General features: G+C 46.3%; 1 protein-coding gene across 1 annotated transcript in view; it reads left to right on the forward strand.

Annotated features, from left to right (window-relative positions):
* Positions 1–5,830, forward strand: part of LOC143997396 (Y+L amino acid transporter 2-like) — a 67,305-nt gene extending 61,475 nt beyond the window's left edge. The window contains exons 9-10 of the mRNA XM_077492992.1: positions 1,719–1,902; positions 3,921–5,830. Coding sequence (XP_077349118.1) covers positions 1,719–1,902; positions 3,921–3,997 — 261 coding nt within the window. The 3' untranslated portion in view covers positions 3,998–5,830. The remainder of the gene's footprint in view (positions 1–1,718; positions 1,903–3,920) is intronic.
* Positions 5,831–14,098: the final 8,268 nt, after the last annotated feature.

The following is a 14,098-nucleotide window of genomic DNA, read 5'->3' on the forward strand; positions in this document are numbered from 1 at the left end:
AGTTCTGCCATTAGCTATCATAAAATATAATATTTAAGAGTATTTAAGCAGATAACTTTAAACCTCTTAAAGACTGACTGGTTTCCGGATTTCGAAGGCTTAAAGGGGCCTGTTACGATATAGGACTATTGCCGTTTCCATTATTGGGTGTTTTTTAACCAGCCCTGGAAGGATTTACCCCCTTCCCGACCAGACCCCTTTTTGCGATTTCGGCACTGCGACGCTTTAACTGCCATTTGCACAGTTGTGCGACGTGGCTCCCAAATAGAGTTTTCTTTTGGTGGTATTTGAATACCTCTGCAGTTTTTATTTCTTCCGCTATAAACAAAAAAAGAATGACACTTTTGCTATAATAAATATCCCCAAAAAATATATAAAAAAACTTTTTTTCCCCTCGGTTTAGGCCGATACGTATTCATCCACATATTTTTGGTAAAAAATAAATAAATATATCGCAATAAGCATTTATTGATTGGTTTGCGCAAAAGATATAGTGTCTACAAAATAGAGGATAGATTTATGGCATGCTTATTAATAATATTTTTTTTACTAGTAATGGCAGCGATCATCGATTTTTATCGTGACTGCAACATTATGGCGGACACATCGGACACTTTTGGTGCTATTTTGGGACCATTCACATTTATACAGCAATCAGTGTGATTAAAAATGCACTGATTAACGTGTAAATGGGACTGGCAGTGAAGGGGTTAACATTAGGTGGCGCTGTAGGGGTTAAGTGTGTCCTAGGGAGTGATTCTAACTATGGGGGGAGGGGCTACATGTGACATGACACTGATCGCTGTTCCCGATCACTGGGAGCTGTGATCAGTGACAATGTCACTAGGCAGAACAGGGAGATGCTTGTTTACATTAGCATCTCCCTGTTCTTCCTCTCCGTGAGACGATCACGGGTATCGCCACGGACATCGAGTCCGCGGGACCCGCGGTCTGACTCACGGAGCTCGCGGCGGGCATGCGCGCCTTCTATACAGACCTCGTGAGATCACGCACAATAACGTGATTCCGCGCAGCGTAGCCAGCCTGCCACAGTAAAACTGCGGCGGCTGATCGGCAAGCGGTTAAAGGAAAGTCATCAAAAGGTTTTATAAGTTGCTCTTTACAATCCATGAGCTATCTACCTAAAACTAGGTGGTGCAAAATATTGTGCTGAAATGTCCAGATAAGCTTTGGTGGGAGGTAGAGATGGTCTGTAATATGGATCTACTTTAGCAAAAAGAAGAGAGTACCAGATAATCTCATGGGGTTGTAGTGTTGGGTGAATGTAGTGCCCAACACTAGGAGTGGGGCTACAGACTCACCCTAATTGGGGTGGTGCCCTTTACCTTAGGTCCTGAACTAGGAAAGCATATGAGGAAAAAGTGGTGGTGGGAAGGAACCCAAACAGTTCTACAGGATAAAAGGATTGGGCAATCTGCATTTTTTTCCCAACTGTTTAAAAATTCTTTATTTGTGTCAAAAATACATGAAAATCTAAGCGAGCAGACTACATAACTTTAGTCCTGTTATTTGTAATGGCTTTACAGTTTCCTGCTCTGGATATAACATGATTGCAAATCTACTAAGTATGGGTCTGAAATGCATGTAAAAAAATTAGGAATAATTTAGGGTGGCTACATGCGAGTCCAGAGAAATATAATAGGACAAAGTCTTCAATAAATGATAGGATTTGATGTCACATTTGTCCTTCGTTGCAGGTCAGTCTGTTCTTTCCTGTGGTATATTGCCTCTGCAGCCTTTTCCTGGTTATCGTGCCACTCTACTGTGATACCATTAACTCACTCATTGGTGTTGGAATAGCACTCTCTGGAATTCCTGCTTACTTTTTAGGAGTTTATTTACAAGTTGAAAAGAGACCAAGATTCCTTTCCCTTTTCTGTGGTGAGTATCACAGTTTCTTTTTACTGTATTGATTATTTTCAGAGGGAGGCTTATTGATCACTTTGTTCAATGGGCAGGACTGTGCTTTTTGTTCCAAGCAGTGAAACCATTTTTCCCCTCAGTATTCACTTCTATGCTTTGATATAGTATACGCCAGGGCCCTGAGCTTTAATGCCATACCCAGTACTAGTAATAGTGATACTAATGCCGCATACACACGATCAAACAATCGGGTGGAAAAGTCTGGCAAACTCAAGTCCGCCGGACAATCCCCCCGTGTGTAGCCTCCGGCATACTTTTTTGACCGGAAAGTACGGCGGACTTAGAAAGTAGTTTTGCACTCCAATCTTCCCGCCGGACTTGCATTTCGGCGGACAATCTGGCCGTGCGTATGCCAGTCCGCCGGGTGGGAAAAGTCCGCTCACTTCGAGCGGGTCTCCAGGTAGGCGGGGCCCGCAAAGGAGACGTCGCTGGCCCCGCCACCTGGTATGGACTTAAAGGGGAACCCCAACGCCGAAAAAAAATCAGCGTGGGGGTCCCCTCCAGGTCCACATCAGACCCTTGTCCGAGCACGCTACCTGGCCGGCCAGGAAAGGGGGGACGAGCGAGCCCCCCCCCCTGAGCCGTACCAGACCCCCCCACCCCAAAGAACCTTGTCCCCATGTTGATGAGGACAAGGGCCTCTTCCCGACAACTCTGGTCGTTGGTTGTCGGGGTCTGTGGGCGGGGGGCTTATCGGAATCCGGGAGCCCACCCTATGTGAATGAGTATGGGGTACAATGTACCCCTACCCATTCACCTGTAAAATAAAGTACAAAAAAAACACAACACACAAGATAAAATAGTTTATTGCACAGCTCCGGGGGTCTTCCGTCTTCGGGGGTCTTCTCGCCGGACTCCTCCGCTATCTTCTTCTAGCTCTTTTACTAGCAGAGGAGCCCGGCTTTCTTCCCACCTCTTCTTCTGACTTCGGGGGTCTTCTCCCCCTCTTCTGTTCTTCTGCTGGGCCACCGCGCCTTCATCTAGCTCTTTTACAGGTGGTGGCCCGGTCTTCTGTTGCCGCCACCGCCTTCTGTTCTTCTCTTCTTCTCTTCAGATGTTGCCTCGTCGCTTGCTCCGCTCACAATGACAGGGACCGGGCGTGCGGCGACTTATATAGGGACATCACCGGATGATGTCCCCGCCCAGTATGATGTCACAATCCCAGCATCCTCTGGGACTGTGACATCATACTGGGCGGGGAGCCCGGTGTATAATGTGCAGCCTGGTATATGATGTGCAGAGCCCGGTGTATAACGTGCAGCCTGATATATAATGTGCAGAGCCCTGTGTATAATGTGCAGCCTGGTATATGAGGGGTGTGGCTTATGAGAAGTGGGAGGGGCCAAACATGGAGGGGCGTGGTCTTGCACCCCCCATCCTAAAACAGGATGGCAAAACGTGTAACATAGAGAAGCCCAGCCAAACGAGCTTTGGTTGGACTTCTCCTTTAACCTTTATGGGATCCCCAGGAGCAGGGGGCCTGGTTGCAACCACAACCTCTGTTATCATTTTTCTTATGCCAAGTAAGTAAAGGTGGGCACACACTATACCAAATTCAGGCGAACTAAGTGATCGGTTTTCCTCAATGTTTCACGGGAAGTTGGAGCTGAGGACTGAAATAATGTATTAAAATTCTTGTGCAACACAGGCTCTTATTTTTTTGTTATTTGTTGTTTCTGATCATGCGCAGTCTTTCATATCTGAAACTGTACGAAAATGGTACACATTAAAGAAAAATAGTTTGCTCTGTTCATGTACAAGAAACATTTTGGAATTTGTCCCTTTGGAAATTTGCAAAGTTGGAATCGGATGTTGGAAGTTGGGCATACACTATACGAAAATATAATGATCGTGCCTCGTATAGAATTGTTCTTCCAATTTTCTCATAGTGGGCTAGGTTTGATGTTATTGCATATATGATAGGTGCAATTTAATTAAGACAACTAGTGAAATTCTATTTTCATGTTCTTTTTCAGCATCAGTCACAAAATACACGCAAATCCTCTGCAACTGCTGCCTGACAGATCTGGATGAAGAGGAGAAGAATCTATAAGGTCCAATATGACTGTACTGCCTCATACGTTTCTTGAGAGAGGACTTGATGATTCATGGTTTTGCACTATATATATATATATAACACAATTTTGTGATTTTGTTTTCATGTTATATTTCCATTATTTCATTCTTTTCATTAAGCTCCATTTTTAGTTTGAACTTAAAGTACAAACAAGAGCTTAGCTTATTGATTTCTTTGGAACCCTCATTAAAAAACTGTGTTTTTTAGAGTCACATAAAGCCCTCTAAAGCCCCATACACACGATCAGAAATTCTGCCAGCAAAAGTCGGATGTGAGCTTTTGGTCAGAAATTCCGACCATGTGTATGCTCCTTCAGACTTTTGCTGGCAGAATTCCAGCCAGCAAAAAATCAAAGCCCCGTACACACGAGCGGAATCGTAGTGTTGTACATCACTGCGTTCTTGGCGGTCGAAAGTTCAGATAACGTTTGTGTGACCGTGTGTATGCAAGCCAAGCTTGAGCGGAATTCCGTCGGAAAAACCATCCAAGTTCAAAATCCGCTGGTGTGTATGGGGCATAAGGCCTGATTAACTCCATTGAAGTGCATTACTATACACGCCTTGATGTTCATTATTCCACTCAATAATCTGCATTGTAAACTGACCCATTCATTTTAAATGTGCCATCGATTCACTGTAAAATACTTTTTAACACACATACACATGATGCACCAAAAGGCATTTGCTTTGAGGTGTGCTGGAAAGGTGCTATTGGGATGCTATTCAAAATAAGTGGCACTGCAACATAATGCTACCCATTTCCTGCATTGCGGTAATGCAAGGAGAAAAGTGCATGTTACTGCAATGCACAGATGTGAATTTAGCTCAGATTGAAAGATGCCTCAAATACTGTTTCCTATCTTAATTTAGACCAACTACCGGTAGTTCAAAAAATGTTCTCTTAACCCTTTGCAGGATTTGGCTGGTATGCTAATCCTCAGATGTGCCATCCACTTAGATTTAATACATTTATACAATTTCACACAGCTTTATTTTGGGCTAGAGTGGCAAACCTTTTATAAACACTAGTATTTCCATTTCCACAGGATTTTAAAGTCCCTGGAGCACCAGCTGGGAGTACATACAGCTTTGGTAGAGGCAGACACTTTAGGGCTGTGGTGTTAACATTCTTGATATAGGGGGCCTCAAGTGCAGCCTCAAACATTACAAAAGGGTCACACAAAATATTTAGTGAATGTAATGCTACAGAAAGCTGTCAGAGACTCCAGACATGCAGCAGGTTCTGAAAGGGCTTCCCTTGCGGGTAAGTGCAGAGTGCCCCTGAAGGTGGTAACAGGGAGTGCATTGCTCAGAGAAGCAGGGGTTGCCAGATGCGACAGACTGAGGTGATGAAGAGATGCCAGAAGTCATGCACAGAAGGTCAGCCAGGAGTAAAGCAGCAATCAGGGTCAGGAGTTAGCCGGGGTCATTCACTGGTAATCAGGCAGTTGCAGAGTTGGAAGAGCAAGCCTGAGCACGGATCAGCAGGCTGGGTCACTGGAACAAGCCAAGAGTCAAAGCCGGGGATGGAGACAAGACAGGTCAAAGGCAAGACGAGTCGGTAACAGAAAATCCAATATTAACAAGAAAGCTGAAGATCATCCAGCAACTAATGGCTCATACTGCTGGTTTTAAATAGTCCAGAGCCTGTGGATGGCTCCCAAAGGGCTTATGAGTGACACAACTTAATGGATCAGCGAGTCAGGAGACGCACCATTGCAGGACATTTCTCCCATGCTGATTTCTTGTAACCTCCATGTTAGTGCTTTTAATTTTTGTATTATAAAGTCTTTACAGTTCATACTTAGAAGTCGCCTCTGTCTTTACTTCTGTCTACATGTTTTGGATCCTGCTTATGTTACCCTGAAGAGGCAAGCCATGAGTTGTGGACTGTTTCATCTCTATTACGGAGATCCCGGCATAAAATTCGCAATAGTAGGAGATTTTCACTGGCTCTCTATTGAACCAATTCACATATCCCTGGAGCAGGTCCGGTGCGTTTTGCAGAAAAACGCAGTCCGTCTTTTGGTCTGCTTCAGGTGCGAATTCAGCCCAAAATGTAGGCTGCAATCAGACCTGAAACGGTGAACCAGCATGCACTGGACCCCTGCTGTGAGCCGCATGAGGCTCATATGTGAACCAAGTCTTAAACCACTATTCCCTGTTTGTGTTTTTAAACCTGATAGATTTACTTATTTCACTTTTTACCATTTACTTGTTTTTATTTTTTAATGTTGAAAAGCGTGAGAAAGAGTTAACATTTCTGTCTTTTTTTTTTTTTTCTGTTACCTGATTGGAGTGTTTTTTGTTCACTTCCTGTTCCTAGGATGTTGGGATAAAAATTTAGAGTAGCAGTTACCACCAGGACAAATTGCCACAGACAGCAAAAAGAAAAAGAAAACGTTGTCAAAAAGCACGTTTTGAAAATGTTATTGTGTAATTGTGTAATTCCAATTATTTTAACAGGGACATGGTCAATCAGTCTTTAACAGACACTAACTTGTAACATACAAAATCTTTTGGCAAATTTAGAAGAAAAAACAAACAAATTTATATATATATATATATATATATATATATATATATATATATATATTGTACAGATATGTAGATATACAATGATGGTGCGTTTTTGGCATTTTAATCTGTTCAGTTAAAGACAAACAAGAGTATATTTTTAATGAGTGCGGATATTATTGTAACCCTTAATAGGGCTTGCATTTGACATGTATTTATTCGATACTCTCATTTATCTCAATTTGTAACTCAGTAGGACTGTATTTATCATAATGGCACTTGAGTACAGGTGCCCGGGGCAGCAATATAAGGGGGGGGGGGGGGGGGGCCAGCACAAAAATGTACAAACTATGATAATCTTCCAGCCATCTCTGAACAAAAAATTATCATTAGTAGAATGGTGCAGCAGTGGATGGTAAAAGGAGTCTGAAGTCCTATAGGAATCAATAAATCATCACTCCCTTCATGTTAGTTGACACCACTACTACATTCTTGAAAAAGTTGTTATTAGAATAATCATAGAACATAAAGGACAGAGCTTAGATAAAAGAGCTAAATGTATGTGGTGAACCGTGCTATAATCTAAAAATGATTAATAAAGTGCAAATAGTGTAAAAGATACCCTCCTCCAAATGCACTCCAATGGGGCGTATGCTACAAACCAAACATCCTTTGAACAAATATAAATGAATAATAAAATAAGTGCAAAAAAGTCCTGCATCAAAAATCAGAAAAAAAACAAAAAACACATAATCCAACAACGTGAGAAAAGAACATCCAATGAGTTCAAGTATTAAGGTGACTTTTCTAGAGACAGTCCTTCACTTTACTGGGGGATGTGTGGCCGGTTCGTGGTTTAAGTGTTCCACGTAGGGATGAGCCGAACACCCCCCGGTTCGGTTCGAACCAGAACTTTCGAACGGACCCCACGTTCGTTACGAACGTTAGAACCCCATTGAAGTCTATGGGACTCGAACGTTCGAAATGGAAAGTGCTAATTTTAACGGCTAATATGCAAGATACTGTCCTAAAAAGGGTTTGGGGACCTGGCTCCTGCCCCAGGGGACATGGGTCAATGCCTAAAATGTTTTTAAAAATGCCAGTTTTTGCGGGAGCACTGATTTTAATGACGATTAAAGTGAAAAAAAAAAGTGAAATATTCCTTTAAATATGGTGCCTGGGGGGTGTCTGTAGTATGCCTGTGAAGTGCCACGTGTTTCCCGTGTTTAGAACACTCCCTGCACAAAATGACATTAAACGGAATTAACACCATTTAAAACTGCTTGCGGTTTTAATCTTATATCTGGCTCCTGCAATATGGTTGAAAATCATTCAGAAAAATGGCATGGGTAGCCCTCCCTGCCCATTACCAGCCTATTTGGGTCTTGTACGCATATTAAGGGGAACCCCGTACCCATATTAAAAAAAGGAAATGCGTGTGGCCCCCAGGCCCTATATACTCAGAACAGCAGTATACAGGCGGTGCAAACAAGACAGGGACTGTGTAGGTTTGTTGTGTTAAGTTGAATTTGTTTGTAATTTTCAACTTGTACATTTTTAAAGTGTAGCTCCAGTCAAAAAAACAATTTTTAAGCTTTTTGGAAAACATAGGGAAGGGTTATCACCCCTGTATAATTTGTTTTGTCGTCCATCTTTTTTCATCTCACTTGCTGTTGTCTCCTTCCGTTTGCAAGTAGGAGATGTTTGTAAGTTGGATGTTTGAAAGTAGGGGCCTGCCCTATATGCTCTGCAGAAATGGCGGAACAAGGTGTTGGTTTTGCCACAACATTGTAAGCCCTCAAAGTTACTCTTGGTGGGCGCTGGAGCGCTCTGCTGTGAACGATTATATCAAGAATTGTAATTACATGCCATTGTTGAACAGTGGTAGAAAAATTGACCTTTGGTGGTTGTGGTGCTGGTGCCACAACACTATAAGTCCTCACAATTACTCTGGGTGGGCACAGGAGCGGGCCTTCCTGTGAAATATTATATCAAGAATTGTAATTACATGTCCCTGTTAAACAGGGGCAGAAAAATTGGGCCGCTGGCACTGGTGTTACGACACTGCAACCTCTCCCATATACTCTAGTTTTATTGCAGGAATTAGCCCTGCTGCAAAGCATTGCATCAAAAATTGTACTTAAACGCCCCTGTTAAACAGGGGCAGAAAAATTGGGCCTTAGGCACTGGTGCTGGTGCCACCACACTCCAACCTCTGCCATATACTCTAGTTTTATTGCAGGAATTAGCCCTGCTGCAAAGCATTGCATCAAAAATTGTAATTAAACGCCCCTGTTAAACAGGGGCAGAAAAATTGGGCCTTAGGCACTGGTGCTGGTGCCACCACACTCCAACTTCTGCCATATACTCTAGTTTTATTGCAGGAATTAGCCCTGCTGCAAAGCATTGCATCAAAAATTGTAATTAAACGCCCCTGTCAAACAGGGGCAGAAAAATTGGGCCTTAGGCACTGGTGCTGGTGCCACCACACTCCAACCTCTGCCATATACTCTAGTTTTATTGCAGGAATTAGCCCTGCTGCAAAGCATTGCATCAAAAATTGTAATTAAACGCCCCTGTTAAACAGGGGCAGAAAAATTGGGCTGCTGGCATCACCCAGAACCAAAAATGTTCTTCCAACATATCAGCGGAGGAGGAAGAGGATAGACAATCAACATAACAGGACAGTCACTCAGCATCAGCATAGGCAGTCTTGAGGGGGTGTGGTATTTCAAAAAAAATTATTCGGTTACATCAGCTTCAGGTGCTTGGTAGCTGTGGGTGATCCAAGACTGATTCATCTTGATGAAGGTCAGTCGATCAACTGATTCGGTGGACAGGCGCACCCTGTGATCGGTAACAAAGCCACCAGCAGCACTGAAGGTGCGTTCCGAAAGAACGCTGGATGCAGGACAGGCCAGTAGCTCAATTGCATACTGTGCAAGCTCTGGCCAGTGATCCATCCTCAAGACCCAGTAAGCCAGAGGATTTTCGGTGGGAAAGGTGTCCAAGTCTGACCTTGCCCCTAGGTATTCCTGCACCATGTAAATTAGACGCTGGTGATGGGTGCTGGAACCAATCATACCTTGGGGCTGCGGACTAAAAAATTGTCTGAAAGCATCAGTCAGACGGCCACCTTCTCCACCGCTCCTTCTGACTGATGCCTCAGCAACACGTTGTCCAGGACCAGGAGTTTGTGACCTCCCAGTCTCTGGGAACGCGTTGCACAGAGCTTTCTGCAAGGCCTCCCGGAGATGTCTCATCCTCTGCTCCCTCTGCGATGGCAAGATAAGGTCGGCAACCTTACCCTTGTACCGTGGATCAAGGAGAGTGGCCAGCCAGTAATGGTCCCTCTCCTTGATCCGAAGAATACGAGGATCCTTCCGCAGGCTTTGCAGGATCAGGGAGGCCATGCAGCGTAGGTTAGCTGAGGCATTCGGTCCGGAGTCCTCTGGGTCACTAAGGACAACATGATCCGCAGTTACCTCCTCCCAGCCACGTACAAGTCCACGTGTTTCTTGGGACTGTAAATCATCCCTATAAGACTGCTGCTGCTGATGCTGAGTGCCAGCCTCCACCTCCATGCTGACACAATCATCCTCCTCCTCCTCTTCCTCCTCCTCACCCTCTTCCTGTGTGATGGGTGGCACAGCAGGAACACTGTCTGGATAAAGGGGGCCTTGAGAGGCAAGGAAGTCCTCCTCTTCCTGCCTCTGTTCTGCCTCAAGTGCCCTGTCCATTATTCCACGCAGCGTATGCTCCAAGAGGTGGACAAGAGGTACAGTGTCACTGATGCATGCACTGTCACTGCTCACCATCCTTGTGGCCTCCTCAAACGGTGACAGGACAGTGCATGCATCCCTGATCATGCCCCACTGGCGTGGTGAGAAAAAACCGAGCTCCCCTGACCCTGTCCTGGTGCCGTAGTCGCACAGGTACTCATTGATGGCCCTCTGCTGCGTGTGCAGCCGCTGCAGCATGGCCAATGTTGAGTTCCATCTGGTGGGCATGTCACATATAAGGCGGTTCTTGGGCAGGTTCAACTCCTTTTGGAGCTCAGCCAGCCGAGCACAGGCATTAAATGATCGGCGGAAATGCACACAGACTTTCCTGGCCTGCTTCAGGACATCATGTAAGCCGGGGTACCTGCCCAAGAACCGCTGCACCACCAGGTTAAGGACGTGAGCTACACAGGACACATGGGTCAGTTGTCCCTGTCGGAGGGCGGAGAGGAGGTTGGTGCCATTGTCGCAAACCACCATTCCTGGCTTAAGCTGGCGTGGCGTCAACCACCTCTCGGCCTGCCCCTGCAGAGCTGACAAAACATCCGCCCCAGTGTGGCTCCTGTCCCCCAAACAAACCAGCGCAAGCACGGCATGGCATCGTTTTGCCTGCGTACTTGCGTAACCCCTGGAACGCCTACGGAGCACCGCTGGTTCTGAGGACAGAGCACTGGAAGAGGCCATGGAGGAAGAAGAAGAGGAGGGGGTGGAGGAGAGAGGTGTGTCACAACCAATAGTAGCATTTTGGAGGCGTGGTGGCGGAACAACCTCCAACACTACTGCACCTTGTCCTGCATCCTTCCCAGCAGCCAGAAGAGTGACCCAATGGGCCGTGAAAGACAGGTAACGTCCCTGTCCATGCCTGCTGGACCATGAGTCAGCGGTAATATGCACCTTACCACTGACCGCCCTGTCCAGCGAGGCAAGGACATTGCCTTCCACATGCCGGTAGAGAGCCGGAATCGCCTTCCGTGAGAAAAAGTGGCGTTTGGGGACCTGCCACTGAGGAACCGCACATTGTACAAACTCACGGAAGGGGGCCGAGTCTACCAACTGAAAAGGCAGCAGTTGAAGTGCTAGCAATTTAGCCAAGCTAGCATTCAACCGCTGGTGGAATGTGGATGGCTGGGAGTAAACTTCTTCCGCCGGTCCAGCAGCTGGGGCAGGGACATTTGCCTGCTATAATCGGATGTGGATGTACCACTAGCAGAGTTCCCGGAAGCACTTGGCTGTGACACACCTAATTCTACACCTTCATTCCTCTCAGAGCAGATTTCAGAGAGGACTGAAGGTCTAGTGGGGTTGGAGATGCCAGCTGATGAGGAGCAAGGAGAGGTCCGCTTTGTTCTTTGGTGTGGGTCTTTGAGGTACGCTTGCCAACGAGCTGCATGGCAGGTCAACATATGTCTGGTCAAGCATGTGGTGCCCAAGCGGCTGATGTTTTGGCCACGTGAGATACGCTTGAGACATATGTTGCAAATAGCAGCGGTGCGATCTAATGCACTCGTCTCAAAAAAGGCCCACACCAAAGAACTTTTAGAATAACGCGCAGAGGAAGCGCTCTGCACAGGCGGAGCTCTGCGGTGTGATTCAGTCGGTGTGCTGCCCCTAAGCTGGCCCCCGGAGGGCATCCTGCCTCGTTGGACATGTGCCTCCTCCTCCTCCTCCTCCTCCTCCTCCCTCCTTCCAGGCACCCACGTGGAGTCAGTGCCCTCATCATCCCCTCCCTCTTCATCGCTGTAGCAAACCTGGCAGTATGCTGCAGCTTGTGGAACATGACTGCCAGATTGCTGTCCTTCTTGAGCATCCCCTCTCTCTGCGCTCACGCTACTGCCTTCCTCTAGCTGAGTGTCATCATGTGAGCCCACCAAACACTGGGCATCCTCCTGGAGCATGTACCAAACACTGTGCTCAAAGAGTTCAGGAGACTCCTCAGGAGGACGTGGTGGGTCTAGGGAAGGAGTCACTGATGATGAGATTGAGAGGAGGGAAGACGATGTGTTGGCAGCTGCTTTGCTACTACCCTGAGACTGGGTGAGAGAGGATGAGGAGGATGAAGAGGGCTTGGTCATCCACTCTACCAAGTCGTTGGCATGTTGCGGTTCAACATGTCCAGCTGCAGAAAAGAAGGACAAGCATGTCCCATGGCCACGTGCTGATGACAATGCACCGCGTCCACGACCAGCACTGATGTCTCTAGACACAGAGCCTGCTTGCCCTCTTTTATCGGCTCGCGCCTGTCTGCCTCTCCTTGCTGGCCTTCCAGACATGGTAATGGCCTGAAGGGAGTTGAGTAAAACAGTAGTTGGGTAGTTTATATTGTGCTGGAGGCACACAACACCCACTAACTCCTGCAGATGCCTTTTTTATAGAACAGCAGAGTTAAAGGGGTATATACAGATGTATACTGTGCTGTGCTGGAAGCACACACAACTTCCAATAACTCCTGCAGATGACAATTGGGCCCAAATAGAGAACAGCTATGTAGGTGGATTATAGCGGTATGTACTGGGTACAGAGCAAGCAGACAGCACGCACTATCTCCTGACACTACTGACTGCAAGCTCTATTATTAAAGATGGACCACTAGCTATATAGGTGAGGTGAATATCACGGTGTATACTGCGGTCAGGGAACGCAGACAATAACCAGAAAACAGCAGAGTTAAAGGGGTATATACAGATGTATACTGTGCTGTGCTGGAAGCACACACAACTTCCAATAACTCCTGCAGATGGCAATTGGGCTCAAATAGAGAACAGCTATGTAGGTGGATTATAGCGGTATGTACTGGGTACAGAGCACGCAGACAGCACGCACTATCTCCTAACACTACTGACTGCAAGCTCTATTATTAAAGCTAGATCACTAGCTATATAGGTGAGGTGAATATAGTGGTGTATACTGCGGTCAGGGCACAGACAATAACCACTACACAAGAGCAAGATAGGAAATCAGCCAAAAACGATTGGTGTGTAACTGTGTTGAAGGTACACAGAACACCCACTGCTTCAGATGCCAACACACTACACGAGGCTGCCTCAAAGGAGGCCTTATATAGTGTGGGGCGTGCCCTACATAGCCTGAGCTATGATTGGCCACAGGCAGGATGCCTCTGGCCAATCATGGCTCTCCTCGCTGCTGGCGCTGCGATTGGCCAAGCATGCGGGGTCACAGTGCATGCTTGGCCAATCACGAGCCAGCAATGCACTGCGCCACCGCAGTGCATTGTGGTCCGCGCGCGCCACACAAATTTTGACGCGAACGGACCAAGAGTTCGGATTTCGCCGAGCGCCCGAACAGCCAATGTTCGAGTCGAACGTACGTTCGACTCGAACATGAAGCTCATCCCTAGTTCCACGTATAGACCCCCCTCCCTACAATTTCTTTCTCTAGTGCTTGAGTGAGTTGGGAATCCTCCACCAACACCGTGCAAACAGCCTACTCAGCAGATGGAGATGATCCCCATGACAGAAATCATAAACGCCTTGAAATTATTAGACAGCCTCCAGGAATCCGTCACTGCCAATCCATATGGTGTCTCCAATGAGGGAAATGCCACGCATATCCAGTTAAACATAGAATGAGACTCAATCTCCCATGGGGAAGTATGTCAAAAGAACGTGGTTTATTGCTTTAAAAATGGCGCCAAACTCCAACCAGCATAAAAATACAAACAAGTGGATGCGGGGACGCTGTGGAATGCTCCACCTGCGTTCCACTAGGGTGGAAGTGACTTATTATGCTTAGACCACACCCTACGCGTTACTTTACAGCGC

This window comes from Lithobates pipiens, unplaced genomic scaffold (assembly GCF_037356315.1).
Source record: "Lithobates pipiens isolate NorthernLeopardFrog02 unplaced genomic scaffold, aLitPip1_a1.2 Scaffold_19, whole genome shotgun sequence".
In the NCBI taxonomy this organism is placed as follows: domain Eukaryota; kingdom Metazoa; phylum Chordata; class Amphibia; order Anura; family Ranidae; genus Lithobates; species Lithobates pipiens.